This window comes from Lepidothrix coronata, unplaced genomic scaffold (genome assembly GCF_001604755.1).
Source record: "Lepidothrix coronata isolate B3197 unplaced genomic scaffold, Lepidothrix_coronata-1.0 Scaffold79, whole genome shotgun sequence".
Lineage (NCBI taxonomy): Eukaryota > Metazoa > Chordata > Aves > Passeriformes > Pipridae > Lepidothrix > Lepidothrix coronata.
In genome coordinates, this window is record NW_016690259.1 from 984,531 (window position 1) to 1,001,164 (window position 16,634).

Consider the following 16,634-nt stretch of genomic DNA (forward strand, 5'->3'; position numbering starts at 1 on the left):
GAAACTATAATTTGTATTCAGCTAATCTCTTGAGAAAGGGAATTGATATTTGAGAGACATTATAGCTAGGAACGGTAAGATAAGCCTCTGTTTCAAAAATTAGATTCCAGTTTGCTCATTTATTTCTGATCTACCTCATAAAATAGAAAGGAGTCCTTTTAAGGAAAAAAAATCTGTTAATATTGCCAATTAGTTTTATGCTCTAGCCATAACTTTATATGTGTATTACTGGAACTTATAGAAAATGACAGAGCAGGTGATGAGGCCATGCTCTTTGACTTGTAGTGACTATTCAGAACCATCAGTATTTTCTTCATTAGGAATTGAATGTTGAGGCAGACAAGAGCAATATTTACTTTTTTTCTAAGGACTTTTTTAAACGCATCTTAATGAATTAGCTAAGGTGTGCTATAAGAAAAGCCATTTCTTTAAACCTAAATTCTGTTAGTAACTTCAGCTCATAAGAATCCCAATAGACAATAAATTTTACATGACTAGAACAGCTACTGAATTCAAAACAAAATCATTTATCACATAAATTAATATGCTATATAAATATCTTTTTATCATTGTAGGAAAGGGGAAAATGGCTATTTGAGAATTTTTCTCTTAAAATGTGTGGATGTTCTCAAGATACGTAAAAATAATGGCCATTTTGATGGTTACATTTCAGTTTATGGTAGGAGAAACACCATTCTCAGACAGAAAAAACATTTTGCTACTAGTCTTGATCCCAAGGGCCAAGGTAAAGTAACAAGGGTGTTCAGTTACAGTGTTAAGATCTAGCCTGTAGTTGTTTCCTATTATGTGAGGCTGACCTGTCTTGACCTTCCTTACAAAATGCCCGCTATAAATTTGGCCCTTGATTAATGTTTTATTAGCATAGATAACATAGAGATCCCACACACACGTAAACCACAATGTAAGGTTCATCTGTGTAAGATGATTATCGTGAACAAATCAGTTGCTGAGACTGAGCTGTAAGTAGCACTTACCTGGTAGCTGTTCAGCTTGTCCAGGTCAGGCTTTCAGAGAGCATTCTATCAGTAAGCTGCTTGGGATTGACTGTTTTCTCTTCAAAACCTGCAGTGCCCATCACAGACAGATGGAATCACTCCCCCACCTCCATAAACAACATCAATAACCTGTAGTCTGGCCTGAGCAGAGTGGTTGTCTCAGGGACAAATGATCCCTTGAAGACTGAAAAGTGTGGTTTTGGTTAGAAGAAAATGTCTAAGTAATTGTTACTTCATTTCTGACTTGTAGCAGACTTGTGTTTTAGTTTTTTTTTTTTTTTAAAGTGGGAACATAACTTTCATTAGGGTGAAGAGGAGAGGGGATTAATTTCTTAAGAATGGCTTTTTTTTATCTGTCTCCATTTTTCTCCATTGCTGTTTAAAGTTATTGCTGAATCGGTCATTGCTGTGCTTTGTGGCTTTTCAGCATTCACTAAAATGAAACTATTATCCCTCATATGACAGGAACTATATTCTATATTTCTTCCCTTTATGCAGTTTGCATTTATTTTCCTTGGGCATAAACTAAGACTAAAACACTTCCGGCCTTGGATTTTCTTGTATTTGCTATTTTTATGTATTTTTACCATAACATTATAATCTGAGAAACTCCAGAAGCTGAAATATTTTAATTAAAACTTAAGAAAATAGATACCAATTCAGACCTTAGCTGCATGAATTCATAATAAAAGCTGAATTTTAAGTTGTTTCTAGAAGTGCACAAGAAAAGAAGAGAAGGTGGTTGAACAAACTGAACTGGTACAGCAAGTAAGGAAGGATGTCTGTAGGGTACCATGGCGTGAGAGCTGGAATAAATAAAATAAAATTAAAGACTGGAAGAACTGCCTCGATTTTGTGGTATCACAGAATTTCTCTTGTCTGCTGCCTTGGTGGAGAAAATCGTGGTCATCCTATAACCTTTGTAAACCAGGGATTTGTTCCTGATATTTATTTCTAGTTTTTTGGACTAACAATGCCAGAGGATATTCCAGTTTGAGATGTGTTCTACAGGTTTTGTTTATCAGGCAAATAAGATGACTGAAAAAATCTTTCTGGAAGACGTTTGGAAGAGGGGATATAAATCTCTTCTTATACTTGCTTTCAAATGTATTTTTTGGTTTTATGTGGAAGGTATCAATGTACCTCTCTCTCTCACAGCAGTTGAAAGTTTTATGTTTAGGCTTGCCATGTTTTGGCTAGGATTCCCTGGACAGAAATATGTGCAGAAAGTTTGTCTCTGGGACTCATAAGGTCTCCAGTGTGCGTGCTGCGCTCAGAATGTGTTGGTCTGAATTTCGTCATGTTCACAACTAACTAATGTGGTACACACACAGTTGCTCCCAGGCTTTCCAGGTATATCACATCTACTTCCCATGTATAGCAGAATTGATTGGTTTGTGCCTAGTGAAATTTTGAATCTTGAACTGAAGAACAATCTCAAAACAGGAGGCTTTTTTGTGGAAATACAGAACTGTAAACCTTCCTAAAACTGAAACACACAACCAAAGTCTTGAAGGACAGTTTACAGGCATTGTAGAAAGTAAAAAGCCTGCACAGAAAACCAGGAAGCTACAGAATAGAAGTGAAAAGGTAAAGGAGCAGGTATGGGAGAATATCTTCTTTCTGTGCAGGAAAAGAAACATCAATTTCAGTACACTGCTACACTGAACATTAAGCTGTTTTTAATAAAAAAGAGCAAGTATTGTTCGCTATTATTGTAATGTCTGGGAATGCTGTTAATGCTCTTTGAAACCTTGTTAAAAAGGTGCCTGTACCCACAGCTTCTCCACATACTGAGCCATCTGTGCAGCAGAAGTATAGGTTGCAAAATGTTTTCCTTAGCCTACTGAACTTCTGTCAGTGTAGATTTCTTTCTTTGTGCTTGCCTTTCACCTTCAGGTCCTCCCTTTAGGGAGAGTCTGTTTTGGAGCCTGAACCTGAGAGCTTACTGATGAGGGAATTTGTTCACCAATACCATCCCTTAGGTGTGATCTAGTTCACTGTCATGGCCAAGAGACTTCAGAGGTGTCCAGATTGATTCCTTTTTTTCACCCTGGAACTAATAATGTCTCCTCCTTCTGCACAAGATGGCCCAGCTATTATTTATGAACTTAAAAAAAACCCAAACAGCTTTGTTTTATTTCCTTGCATGCACAAATGTCGCTTTTGTTAGGCTCTTATTTCCTCTACTTGACTAGTTAGCAAACAACTCCTTTGCTCTGTGAAGGTTAAAACTCTCTCCTGTCGCTTTGATTCATTAGCACACTTTAGTGTGAAGCATCTCTTATGCTGGACCTTGTTTTCTGTATCAGTCAGTGCACTAACAAACGTACTCGAGCTCGAGACTAGGCATGACAGTTATTATCCCCTTTGGGGTGATAATGGGTTTGGCATGGCAGGGGTTGAGGGATCAGTCTCCTAAGCATGTTGCAGCAATTATTCTTTCCAATTTTCGGTTGAATAGACTCTTGAAGATGCTTAATTTTAATTTTCTCAAGCATAGTTTTCTTGGCCATCCAAAGAATTACAGACCAGTGTTCTATACGTACATTTTTATACACTTGTAAATGAATATTCACACAGCAGTTGCTTTGAAAAAAATATCACATAATGTTTGGTTGAAAGATAATCTCATTAAACCCGCACAGTCTATGTTTAATTTCTTCTCCTTTGCCTTTTCAAATCCTTAACCAAACCAATCAACCCAAAACTTAAGGGATTCACAAGTGTATCCTGGAGAAGCAGAACTAATGAAGTTTGTTTTTCTGTAGCTTTTTCTTATTGCTACATTCTCTAATGTCTAATGAGTAATGAAATCTAATCAAAATTCTCCCCTCCATATCAAAAGATTTTCTAATATGTCTTTTGGTGTAGTTGAAAACAGTTTGGTTTTGGTTTTTTTTCCCAAAAGGATACTTGCAAGGATTTTTGTGCTCCGTTGGATTTAAAATTATTATTTTTTGAGAAACTCTAGCCTTCTATTAAAAACAATTTTTGGAATTATCCAATTAACTCAACATTTTTTGAGAGAAGAAGGAAGGCAGACAGCATGCAAATTTAACATCTTTAGCAAGTAAAAATTCCACCAGTCAAGCAAAAAAAGGTCCCAAACCTCTCCAAATGTAATTGGTATTATTCTCTCAATACTTAACATCTAGTAGTATAAAATCTGGAATGCTGTAATCATCTATATTTCTATAGCTTTTTTTTTTTTTTAAGAACTGTACTAAGAAAATTTCTACATATGTCACCTGCTGTTCCTTGTCTTAAATTGTACGTATTGCTTTTGACTGATCATAGATGCAAATATTTTTAATATTGAAATTCTTGGCAATCCAACTAGTTGGCCAATTACTTGGACTCCTTCCGAAGGGAAAATAGGGGACAGATGTCGACTGCCCCACTCGATTGTCTTTCACTTGCAGCACTGCGGTCACTCTCAAGGAATGAGTGTTAGAGTGTGTGTTGCCATAGGAGCAACTCCTGTGATGGAAAATAGTTAGAAAAATACAGCTACTAATGAAAAAATGGATGATAACTGACAGACTTCGTGCATAATTGACCAGGAAAAAAAATGGTAAATGCAGTCGCGTCCAAACTAGAATTGATTACTACCAGTCTGCTCCCCCCCTTGCTGCAGCCTCCTTGTCCTGAGATTCTGATAACACAGAACCTGCGCCTTAGTCTTGATTTGTAAGAGAAAAAAAGGGTGTTTTCCACAATTCCTTTTTGTTTTTAGCAACCCATTCTGTTTAAGTGGTAGGTTTTGTAAAAGAGATTTTTGGCGATTTCTGAGTTATTATGTTATTGGTTTGTTTTTGTAGCAGGAGAGGCTTTGTTTATGTGTCAATTTGAACTATGGAAGACCATTAGGCTAGACTTTAAAAAACATTTCAAATGTGCTGAACATCAGAAATTGTAGCCTGGATGTATTTCAAAGGCAAATAACTTGACTTGAGGTGGGGTTCTTGACACTACATGATTTTTTTTGTGTGACACGCACAACCATTTTTGAAACAGTTTCTTTGTTTCACTGAATTTTGATTACTTGTGCTTGGATTTGAATTGCATCATTTTGAGTAACTGGATCTTTGCTGCAATTTAATGGGTAAGCAGAAGCTTTTGGGGAGAACTGCGTCTTAATTAAAAATTAATGTAAAATTTTTATTATTGGAAATAGTTACTTTGAAAGGTATGTGTGTGACAAAGGTAGGATTTGCTTGTGAGATACGTAACTAATTTGCTGGATCTATGAAAAAGGAAATTCATAAAACACTTCTGCGTGCCTGGAAATTAATTTTTTTTTTAATGCAGAAAGTTTTTGGTAATATCTGCTTTTAAAAAATAAATAAATGATATTTATGCTGCATTCTTCTGCATATTGTACTATTGCTATCTGATGGTACATTTTCAGAAATCAGAGTATGCAGTGTCTCTTGGAATGTGAACACTACGGTTTTCAGTAGGCTCTGACATGCCCTAAGAGGCTCTCCTAGATAGAAAAGATTGGATTGGTGTGTCCCTCCTTAGCTGTCTTTTCAAGGTGCTGTTACATTTTCTGCTGACAAGTCCGCACAATTTTGGGACTTCCCTTTTTTCCCCCCCCTTTCATATTTTAAGGGGATAAATGTGTTCAAACTTCAGTCTTCAGGACCTTATGGACTTAGCTTAGTATTTTTGAGAATTGAATAGCAGATCTGTAAAGTATGTGCTCCACAAAGCAATTTTAAAACTTCCTTGCGTCAGTAATTCCAACACTTAACACATTGAACAGTCAGATCCTGTAAAAGATCTCATAAAGTGTGTATCCCTGCAGAACATATCTCCTTTTGAAGTTAGAGGATCTCTCATGTGGTGTGTTTATGAGGAGTGCAAGTAGGAAAGCTTACCTCTCTTGGCTGTCTCAGGGTTCACTATGATAGTGTTTGGAACATACACAGTCTCTCCCTGTAGTACTTCATGATAGATTTATGCCTAAATAGCTGTTTTAAATGTCACCTACTGTAAAGCTTTTTTCATACTTTGACTAAAATTGATAGTTGTTGGACATCAGTAATGCTAACCCAGGATTTCTCAATCTCTCACTTACTTCTGCTTGCATATATATTTCTGTTCCATTTTTTCCCTCTTGTACCTCCTCTTTTTTACCTGATGTTAGGAGAAGCTTAACTTTTTCCTTGATCATCTAAGGATTCAGCAGTCAGAAATAAGAGAAAAAGTTCTAGCTCTGATTCTCATGGTCTTCTCTTCCATGACAATGAAAATCAGTCTGTCTCATGTATTTATCTGGAACTCCTTCTCTCAGTGGTTTAGCACTTCATTCCTGACCCAGCAAAGTATGCAAGTATATATTGAACTTCCAGCATGGAATCCATTCCCTTGCTTGTTTTTACTAGGCTACTCTTCTTTTCAAAGTTAATCACATGTTTTTAAATATTTTAGTCTGGAAAGAAACTGCTTAGACGAAGTAATAAAAGTCTGTCTGAGACCTGGAATCTGGTGTGCACTGAAAGCAGATGAGTAGACCTGTTATCCAGAGTCTTTAAAATCGTAGATATCATGTCTAACTTCTACAGAACATATCCATCCACAGTCTTCTCATGTTAGGATAAGAAAAAAAAAATCCTAACTCAGTAGCGTGTCATAAATAAAAACAAACGAGAAGGGAATCTGGCAGGGAAAGTGGAGTGTAAATTGCCACTTTCAGCACTATTTTGGTGTTTAATAACACTGAAAAAAATAAGCAGATATGTGAGATAGTAGTATAAGGGAAGCATGGTCCATGGGTCTGCATAGAAATGAAGCAAGAAGGAAATTAATAGACTTAGAGATTTTGTTTCAGCTTGGGTGTGCATACTTTGGAAGAGAGAAGAAGTTAATCTACGTGTTTACTCAATGAAAGGCAAAGATGTCCTTTTGCTGTAGAAAAAAAGTATTTAGAGATGTTTTAGGTAGAATTTTTATTTGACAGAAGAAGAACTAATGTGATCTAGTTGCTGGGTAAAAAGTCAGGATAAAAGCAGACAAGAAATAGTTATGACTGGGGGTTTTTTGTTTGTGTTTTTTATCTGTTTGGTTATTTTAATTGGCACTAGTTGCCATATTATAGAACTTCTTTGTGGGAGAACATGGTGTAAAGTATCTTTTTTTCTGGAATGGGTTGCCCAGAGAAGTTGTGGATGCGCCATCCCTGGAAGTGTTCAAGGCCAGGTTGGATGGGGCTCTGAGCAACCTGGTCTAGTGGAAGGTGACCTTGCCCACACCAGGGAGTTGGAACTAGGTGATCTGTAATAAAGTTCATTCCAACCCAAGTCATTCCATGATGCTATGATCTTCAAACCTTAAAAAAAAAAAAAAGTGAAGGTATGCTCTTAAAAAAAAAAAAAAGTCAAAAAGTGCAGAAAAAGGGAAAGGTATGCTGTAGCTCAAACAGAAAGTACAGACTTGATGGAGGAAGTGAAACTATTTTGAAGAAGACATTAATGATCTGTGTAGAATCTGTGCAGGAGGCCGGAGCAGGAACCGGAAAGGACCATTATGATCCTTTAAATCATGAAGTGCACTTACTGTCTTAGTGAGGCAAACCCGATGTTTCTAAACTTTTCCTTAAGAAGAAAGCATTTGTCCCTAAAAATCACCTGATCTAGGTAATACGGTTTGTAGCCTCTCCCACATGTACCAAATGTGTTGTATGTAATTTGGAGCTGAACTAACACTTCAGCAAGAGTCAGATTCTTTTCCTTGCTTCAGCACTGGTCTTCTTGGCTACAAACAGTTGTTTCTATTGAAAGCAGTGAGCTTTCTGTTCAATGTTTTATTTACCTTTTCCATAAAGTAGCAGCTGCCAAGGTTACCAAAATTAGTGTTTAGTAGATGATTTAAACTTCATTTTAGACATATAAGCAAAGATGTTCATTTATACAGGTGCCGTGAGCTTGTATTGGCCTTTGATTTTTAATGGTGGCTATAGAATCCTCTCATATCATGCCATCATTACATTTATTTATAGATATATATTTAGTTTGCAAAGTCCCACACTTAGGGGTAATTTCGAAATAGAAATCTGAGTGGTGTGCAGTGTATGTGGATACTGTTTTCATAAAGAAAATCCAAACTGCCCTAGGTGATGATACAACTTGAATTGTTTGTTGTAAGAAAGTTAATCTAAGGATATGCAGTGTTTGGAAAAGGTGACTGAAAAAGAAGATTAAAATTTAAATTTCTTGAAAGTATAGAATGAACACAGCTGACATATGGTATAAACCAGTATAATGTTTCATATAGACTTCATTTATGTGAGTAAATAATTTTTATTGTTGTTTTGTTAAGACCTTTCATTCCTGCATTTGGGAATTTGTAAGAACAGAAGTAATTGTGTAATAATATGAATAATTTAGCTTTCTCTGAAAATAGCTTGACGTTACCAGTAGTTGCTTATGCTAAGCTCTGACAATTCCTTGGTTGTTAGCTGTAAGAATTCTTGGTTGGCAGAAGGACAAGTTCAACTAGGATTTATGTACAAAATCTTGTCTCAGTTTTATCTAGCTGACCTAGCCCTGTGTGGAGTATCATAGAGAAAATGAGGCAAGTGTGTGGGATTAGTAAGGAGAGGTGTGGATGACAGAAGTGGCAACTGATCCATAAGAGACAAAGCTCTTTCTGAGACTTGAAAGCTCTTTGTTTTCACTGGGTACACTTCTATTCTGTTTTGAGAACGTTGTTCCTATGTGAGGGAATGTAGTTTTGTGCTTTGTTTGGAACATGTCCATCATGTCTGCAAATGTACAGCTAGTGCCATAATACAGTCGCTAACGTGATGGGCCAACAGTGGTTACAACATGGTTTTCCTTTTTATCTACTAAATGTAAAGTGTTAGAACAATTATTATATAGGGTGATTTCATGAACAGATGAAAAAAAGTGGGACTTCTAGAGGATAACGATTTTTAGATTAAAGTAGACCTTCTAGAAGATGTCTAGTATTTTTCAAAGCCTGATCAGGCTAGCAGAAGATACTGGTATAGAGAAACTCAATGAAAGTAATGGCATAGTGTTGAGCTGTGTTACATGTAAATTGTAATACATGAGTATTTATGGTCCCCCTGCATTTTTAGTCAGTTTGCACTTTGATAAAAAAATGTTTATTTAAAAGCTTCTCTGTCAGATTTAAATGTGCTACTGGGGATCATAGAGAAAGAGTCAAAACGCCTGGAATCTGCCCAGACTATGAAATTGGTTATGCAAAATTTCTTGTTGCTGGTTTATTAGTAGATATTTATTTTAACTGAACATCATTGTAAATTGTAGAGACAGAGATTTGGGGTTTCTTTTTATCGGTGCATGAACAATGCCTTCTTAACTAGTTTGTTTTCTCAATTTTATGTCATGAGAAGTTACGATATTGAATTTACATTGTTGCAGCAATGCTGGTTCTGCAAGTCTTTGAAAGTAAAGTCAATAATGCATGCAGATAAATTGGTAGAATTGCATGTTTGTTGATCAGCAGCTACTTCCATTCTAAAAAGTTATTAAAATAGAAAAATTAAAAAAATTATAATGTTGTTTTAAAATAGAGGCTTCTCTTGTACAAGCCTCCCCAAACAGAAGGTGAAGTTGTGCTTCAAATAGTGAGTTATGCATATTTCTTTTATCAAGACTTCATGAATGGGGAGACAGTAATCCACCAGCTTGACTGGTTCATGAGCTCATGGCCTCAGGTGGCTTTTGTGCTGCAGTTTTCCAAGCCTTGTAATGAGAGGGGCAGTGAACAAATGTGTTGTTCTGCCTCTGGATTTCTTCTCGTGGGAGTAGGCTTGTGACCTGCAAGTCTACTGCAAGTGTGGAATTCTGAATGGCATTGGAAAAGAGAGAGCAGAGCATTGATGTTCATACTTTCAAATATACAGTTAGAGACAGGTGGAACCGTATTTCAGATAAATAAGTTATTTGGGATAGAACTAATATTGTATGCATTAGAAGACATCCTGCACAATAAATCCTGTGGTTATAAAGACAGGCTCTTATTAGACTATGAACTTGTTGAAATGTACTTTAACTTATGTGTACAAGGCAAACAAATGATTTTATGTTCTGCTACTCTTTTTCTAAAATTGAAAACCTTAAGAAAAAAGCTTTAATAAGAGATATTTTAAAGAACTAATTAGTAGAACGTGTAATGGATTTATCTTGTGTATCTTTGAGTGATCCTATGGAAATGTGCACCTTCTAAAACAGTGTTGCTCCTGTATAGGCAGTTTTAACTATGAATCCCAGTGTAACTAATTAAAAAGGAAATGTTTTTAGTAACAATATGTAAACTCACAGAATAATTGGGTTGTAATTCAATCTGCCAGCTCTTATGCCATTCATAAACTCAGGGTTTATGAAGGCCTCAGAAATCTCAGATTGAATTACAGCTTTTTTTCTGTACATAACCTGGAACAATGTATATCTTAGCATTTCATTTGTGAGACTGAGAATGTTTATAATCCTGAAAATATTACTTAAATGTATACTTAGCATAAAATTTCAATTTTGCATTTGGAGAAAAAACTATATTGCATTGCAATTCACAGGTTTTAATTTAGACTTTACATCAGTTACGTTAGGGCTTTAACTGTGGATGTTTATATGCATAAGCTGCTTACTTTTCTTTATATTGTGGTATGTGTATGTGAAAGATTTTCTTACATATTTCTGTTTCAGGTTAAACAAATGACTGTCTAGAATGTTTACATTTTGTTTAATACTTACTTTGGTTTACTGTCGAAATACAGTTTTACTATTTGCCAGAGTATTACCCCTCAACCTTATTTATACTATTTTCTTAACACAATAAAGTCAGTTAGGAGAGCTCAAAATATTTGTATATATGCTGTATTTACAGATTTTTTTTTTTTGGACTTCATTCTCTCAGGGCAGTTCTTAAATATTCTCTGTCCTCAGGCTGCTGAGTCAAACCATGAAGGACCATTTGGTACGAGTGGCTAATGAAGCAGAATTTATCTTGAGCCGACAGAGAGCAGAGGATATCAACCGCCATGCTGAATTTGAGGTAAGAAATGAAATCCTTTTGAAAAAACCCCAAAAAACCAGAGGAACCCCACAAAAACCTAACAAGCCCACTGGGTTTGAGGATTCCAGTGTGTGATATGGGCTTTTCAAGCACAGGAGGTTCCATTCTGAGAAGTGCTTTGCAGTCATAGGGTGATTTGATAAGTTTGCCAGTAACTTTGATGGAAAACCAGGCTGAGTGGAGCGGCTCAGAACTTGTTGAAATCTGCACACCCTGGTTTGTGGGGGAAATAATTTTATCATACCAATGCTGCTCTGTTCCATTTAGCAAATATCACTGTATATGTTAAAGCTGCTTAGCATCACAGTCAAGATAGAGCTGAAAAAAACCCCGGCTTTACTGAAGATAGATGGTAACAGCCTGTGAAGTGCAAAATGAGGAATTACTTTTTTTTCTTTTTGTATCATTTCCTATTTGACTTAATCCCTCTCTAAAACCATTCTCCTTATGTTTTACATGCCTCTGTGTGGTTTTGTTATGTTTTCATATTTTCACCCCAATTAAGGGATTCTAAAGTGAAATGATGGTCTTTTTTTTGTAATAAACTTGTATTATTTGTAATAAAATACAAGCCTTTTTTCTGAATCACTTTGGTCATACCTCCAATTTGGGATCTCAGTTACATTGCATATCCTTTCTCTGTGCTTTAATTATTGGGCTAAATGAAAATAAAGCTAAATCTCACTAAATTCACTGATATTCTGCTTAAAGTGTACTTAGTCTTTCTTCTGACATGTGATACTACTTGTGGTTTTGTTTTTAAAATGAAGCATTAAGAGATTGAAGGCACATTTGTGCTTAACGTATTTTTAAACTGTTTTTCTCTTAAATCTCTACTTGAAAAAATACTCCCCAAAGATGAAAGCATATTTGTCTTAGACAGTGCTTATGTTCTAAAGGTCATCTGTGCTGGCCCCAGGATTCAAGCTGTGCGTTGTTTAATAACATATCTGCACTTCATCTAGAGCTAACTACCCCCTCCTGCAAACAGAGATGCTGTAAGATATCTACAGTACCATTTTGCAATGGTGAAATAGCAGGCATGTTTCATTTATTACATCAAGGGTTTGGCGACAGTCCTGTGGAGATGAAAAGTGCATCTTTTTACTTCGTTGCCCGATAGTCACTGGAGTGGGACATGCTTGACGTCTTTTTGCTCTGGATTTATGCAGAAGCTCCATGCATGACATGGCTTTATTGATTAGATGAACAGCCCACTTTTTTTCTTCACATGCTAACTATTTGCAAAGGGGAGTGTGGGCATGGAGTAAACATGTGAGAAGTAAAGGCTTCTGTCATGTAAATACAGGCTATCAGTGAATCCAGTTGTTCAGTGACAACTTCACTGTTAGCCCTGTTTCAGTTTCAAGACACCTTTTATGATGTCTGGAAGAAATTTAAGCTGAGCATCAACTTACATTTTTAATATAGCTCCGAGTTTTGCTGTGACAACTCTCTAGGGTGAGAGTTGGCTGATACTTTCAGTTGATGCTGGTTTGGATTTGTGCTTTCTCAGTATGATGGTTCAAGAAGTTTAACTCATCAGGTGGAACTTAAACAGAAACTAGTATACTAAAATAGCAGCAGTCTGTTCATCCAGTTTAGTTTTGGTACTGTGTTGGAAAAACCTTGATCCAGCATGACTTCCACAGGTGTAATAATGGCCAGTCTTCGCGAGCGAAGATTTGGGAAAGGTCATTAACCCTTCGAGCCTGCGCAGTGGATTTTTTAGGTGAGACCCAGCGTGCGCTGAACTGAGCCCACCCTTTAATCCTGAGGTTCATCTGCCGGGGCCGAGCAAGCTTGGACAGTGGCAGTGAGGGTCTCAGAACGTAGGTTTGTTTAGAGTGACCTTCTCTTAGATGGATTGCCACACAGGGCTAACGAGCTCCATCTGCCCGGGGGGCTGGGAATCGAACCCGGGTCGCAGCGGTGAGAGTCCTGCACCCTAACCACTAGACCACCAGAGGCCCCTCCACAGGTGTAAAAGCTGAGGATATATAGCTTGGATTCTATCAAATGCTTGAACAACAAACCTGGTGTCTCATGAAGTCAGGGTTACTGATGTCTGTCAGATTTCAGTCAGTGTTGTGTTTCTTTGTGGAAGGGGAATGATTACTCTTATCCATCTGAATCTGCAGGTGCCACATTAACAGTCAGAAATTCTTGTGTACTGTGTTCCATCCGTCCATGGCATGGTCTGCATTTCACACATCCTGTCAAGTGTGCTTGACTTGTTTCAACCCAATGGTACTTTTTAGCCGTGGTCTTTCTCACAGCTTTTTAAAGTGGTGCTGCAGGCTATAGAAGAGTTGACATTCTTCTGTCACACCCAGAAATTCATTTGCCACTTGACTAGACCAGAGCTATTCCATCACTTGATGGGGATGGATCTGTGCTGTGTTGGGCTGCTGACATGCTGTGTGTGCAATTGGTAGGTGTGTTCCCGTTGTGTGAAAGGGTGTCAATGTTGATACCCCTGTTTTGGTCTTAGCACTCAGGTCGGGATACACTTACAGGAATGTAACAGGTGGAACTCATAAATAAGAGCAAAAGGTCTTTGAAACAATTGATGGAACCTTTGATCTGCTTTATTTCTCCATCTTGAGGAGCTGGAAGGAAGCAGAGTAGCAGCTGATAAGCTGTAAGCTACAGATTGTTTTGGCTAGCCTGACTGGTGTGGTTTGGTCACCTGCATACACGCTTTTCCTGGATTTGCTGCTCCATCTGCCATCTGTTCTTGGGAAATGAGTTGAAATGAAGATGGTATTCTCCCAGTCATAAAAGAGACTCTGCATGGTCAGTCCATTGAATGAAACATCTTGTCTGCCATGGCGTGTGTCTGGAAAAGAGCAGTTGTAAAAGGAAGCAAATAGGCTGTACTTTCATAAATTCTGTCTCATCATACAGCGATATGCAGCTCAGAGACTTCCCTAACCAGAGGTCATGTCTTTAACAGTGTCGTGATTTTTATGCTGTGAGTTCTTCTAATTTTAACATTTGACACAAATATTTTGCACCAATCACATCTTAAGATGTGATAGCTGAAGAAAGCGAGCAGATCCTGTGTACACCAAAAAGATTGAACAATTTCTTGGAAAAGAGAGTGATCCTATAACACATAGCCCTGAAAAATGGTATATGCAAATGTGGATTTGATCACATTTTAAAACATTTTGTGATTCTGGTAATTGCTAGTTGCAAAGCTGCAGGTTTGTTTTGTTTTGTTTTGGGTTTTCGTTTGTTTTTTGTTTTGGTTTTCATTTGTTTGTTTTTTTTTTTTTGTTTTGTTTTGCTTTTTTTTGTTTTTTAAGTGGTTGGGGCAAGCATTTGTGGTTTTAGATCAGAAGAAAACTTTGCCACCTGAGCTGTGGGGAAAACAGAGATGAATCCAGTTGACTGAGGGATAAAGACCAGAGATAGATGAGAATGAGGAAAGGACTATTACCCATTTTTCATTTTTATTCAAACTTGCATGTCTGGTGTTTCATATCACGTATGGTAACATTGGGTCAGCAAAATTCCAACTTCCAATTTTCTTTTTAAAGATCTGTAGTAAGTTTACTGCTTCCTGGCTTTAATTCTCCATTTCTAAAAGTCATGACAAAGATGAGCCTTGCAATATGTGTGTCAGATTTTGGACACATTTACACCATGGTACAAGGGCAATTTTAAAGTAAAAGGCAAATTATCTTGTCATCGTTTAAAACTGAAGTCTGGTATTTCAGCCACATAGAGGCAGGAGGAAGGGATGGGAAATTTGGACAAGCTTCTTACCTAGGTTCTGTAGTTATGTATTATTGTATAGTATTTGGTTATAAATGGGGAAAGGATGGTCATTGTAAGAGGACAGAAAAACCTAGGAAAATAAGTAATATAGGAAAGGCACTGCTATGCTGAACACTGCACTTGAGAAACGTGATGCAAGAAATTATTCGTCAGGGGACATTTTAAAAGTTGCACAGGGTCCAGAGGGAAAGATACCACTCCTTTTTGGTTCTTAATTCATTGCGAGTACAGGACAGATGTTTTTCTTCCAGAAATGGATTGAGAAATATCCACCTATCAATTCTTTCATAGCCAGGAGGAGACAAAGAAACAAGAGCAAATGCAACACGTGCACACTTTGCTGCATAATGTCTCATTGGGCTTTGCTGTGTCTCCATGTGGTGGGACCCTGCGTTGGTCAGAATACTGAGAGGAACCCTTTCCATAAAGTAGGATGACAAAAGCACAGGAAGAGTCTCTAAAGCAGGGATAGTTTTGGGTTTGTTTTTCTTTTTGGCCTGCTGTTCTAGTTAGTGCTATAACTTTAGATATGCAGTAAACCCTGAGTGCCTGAGTGAGATAGATTTAGACTAAAAGGATTTGAAAAGAAATCTTCTTTCTTCTCCTTGTAACTTCTTTCTCTTTTCCTTACAATGCTCTCTCTTTCAGAAACTTCAAGTGTCTTGAACAGCAGCAAAACCCATCCACTACTTCTGTGTCTGATAGCAAGAAGGGCATCTGTCATTGGCTTGGCTATTTTTCTGTTTCTTCCTTTTAATCAGAAGTCTCTGTCTCCGTTTGCATTGCAAACCCCTCCTTTGCAGTCCTGCACTCCAGAAGCTCCTTCAAGCTGGAGGTGCTCTGCTTCCTTCATGGGAAGCTCATGCAATTTTTTGCCCTCTCCAGGGGGCTCTACCCTATAACTTAGCAACCTGGATAAAGACAAAAAAAGTCTTCACTTTGGTGCCAGGCCTCTCCTTTTATAGGACATAATATAAGTAATGTAACAAATTGTGAGCAAACCAGTTATACTGTGTTCCTTCTAAACTGGTATTGTAAAAAAAAAAAAAAAAACAAAACCAAAAACCCAAAAACATGTTTTGGAGGTGAAGGATTGGTTGTGAGAGGTTTTTCTGTGGCAGAATACAAAGGTCAGCCTTTATATTTTAATTTTTTTTCCTAATAGTTTCTTCACCTATGTTTTCACTGCTACCTCTGTAAGTAGTTACATCTATGAAAGTAGACATATGGGGAGGTCACAAGGAGACCTGAGACATACTTACCCATTTTACAGTGTGATTGAGCCTCAGAGAAGCCCGATGAAGCAATATTTCACTTATTTCTCTAGTGAAGTGGCAGTGAAACACACGTATTTACAGTGAATGTGGAAATGTGAGCATTCCTAATATAACTTATAACCCTTATAACCTTAAATTTTGCCCACTGTCCCTGGGATTTATGTGCTCATGTCTCTTAGGCATTTTTTAAAATCTCACCCTGAGTGTTTGGTAGACCTGAAAATCCTGAAGAGGAGCCTCTTTATCCCTGAATTCCAACAACTGGTTTCATGCTACCACCCAGATTGTTTTCTAGAAATGACCTTGAAAAATGTGGTGATTCGCACTGTCTTAGATTATGTGTGCAGACTGCTGCAGACCCAGGCCTGTGGGAATAATTGGATTTGGTGTGAGGAGGGGGAGGGAATTTTGTACTCTAATTGACTTTATTTTATAATTTATTACAGGAGTGCCCATTGCCTTGGATATGCCTCCTGTC

General features: G+C 37.3%; 1 protein-coding gene across 3 annotated transcripts in view; it reads left to right on the forward strand.

Annotated features, from left to right (window-relative positions):
- LRBA (LPS responsive beige-like anchor protein) overlaps positions 1–16,634 on the forward strand; it is a 410,805-nt gene that overhangs the window by 133,626 nt on the left and 260,545 nt on the right. For all 3 annotated transcript variants that reach the window (XM_017820154.1, XM_017820156.1, XM_017820155.1), the window contains exon 35: positions 10,961–11,069. In XM_017820154.1, coding sequence (XP_017675643.1) covers positions 10,961–11,069 — 109 coding nt within the window. The remainder of the gene's footprint in view (positions 1–10,960; positions 11,070–16,634) is intronic.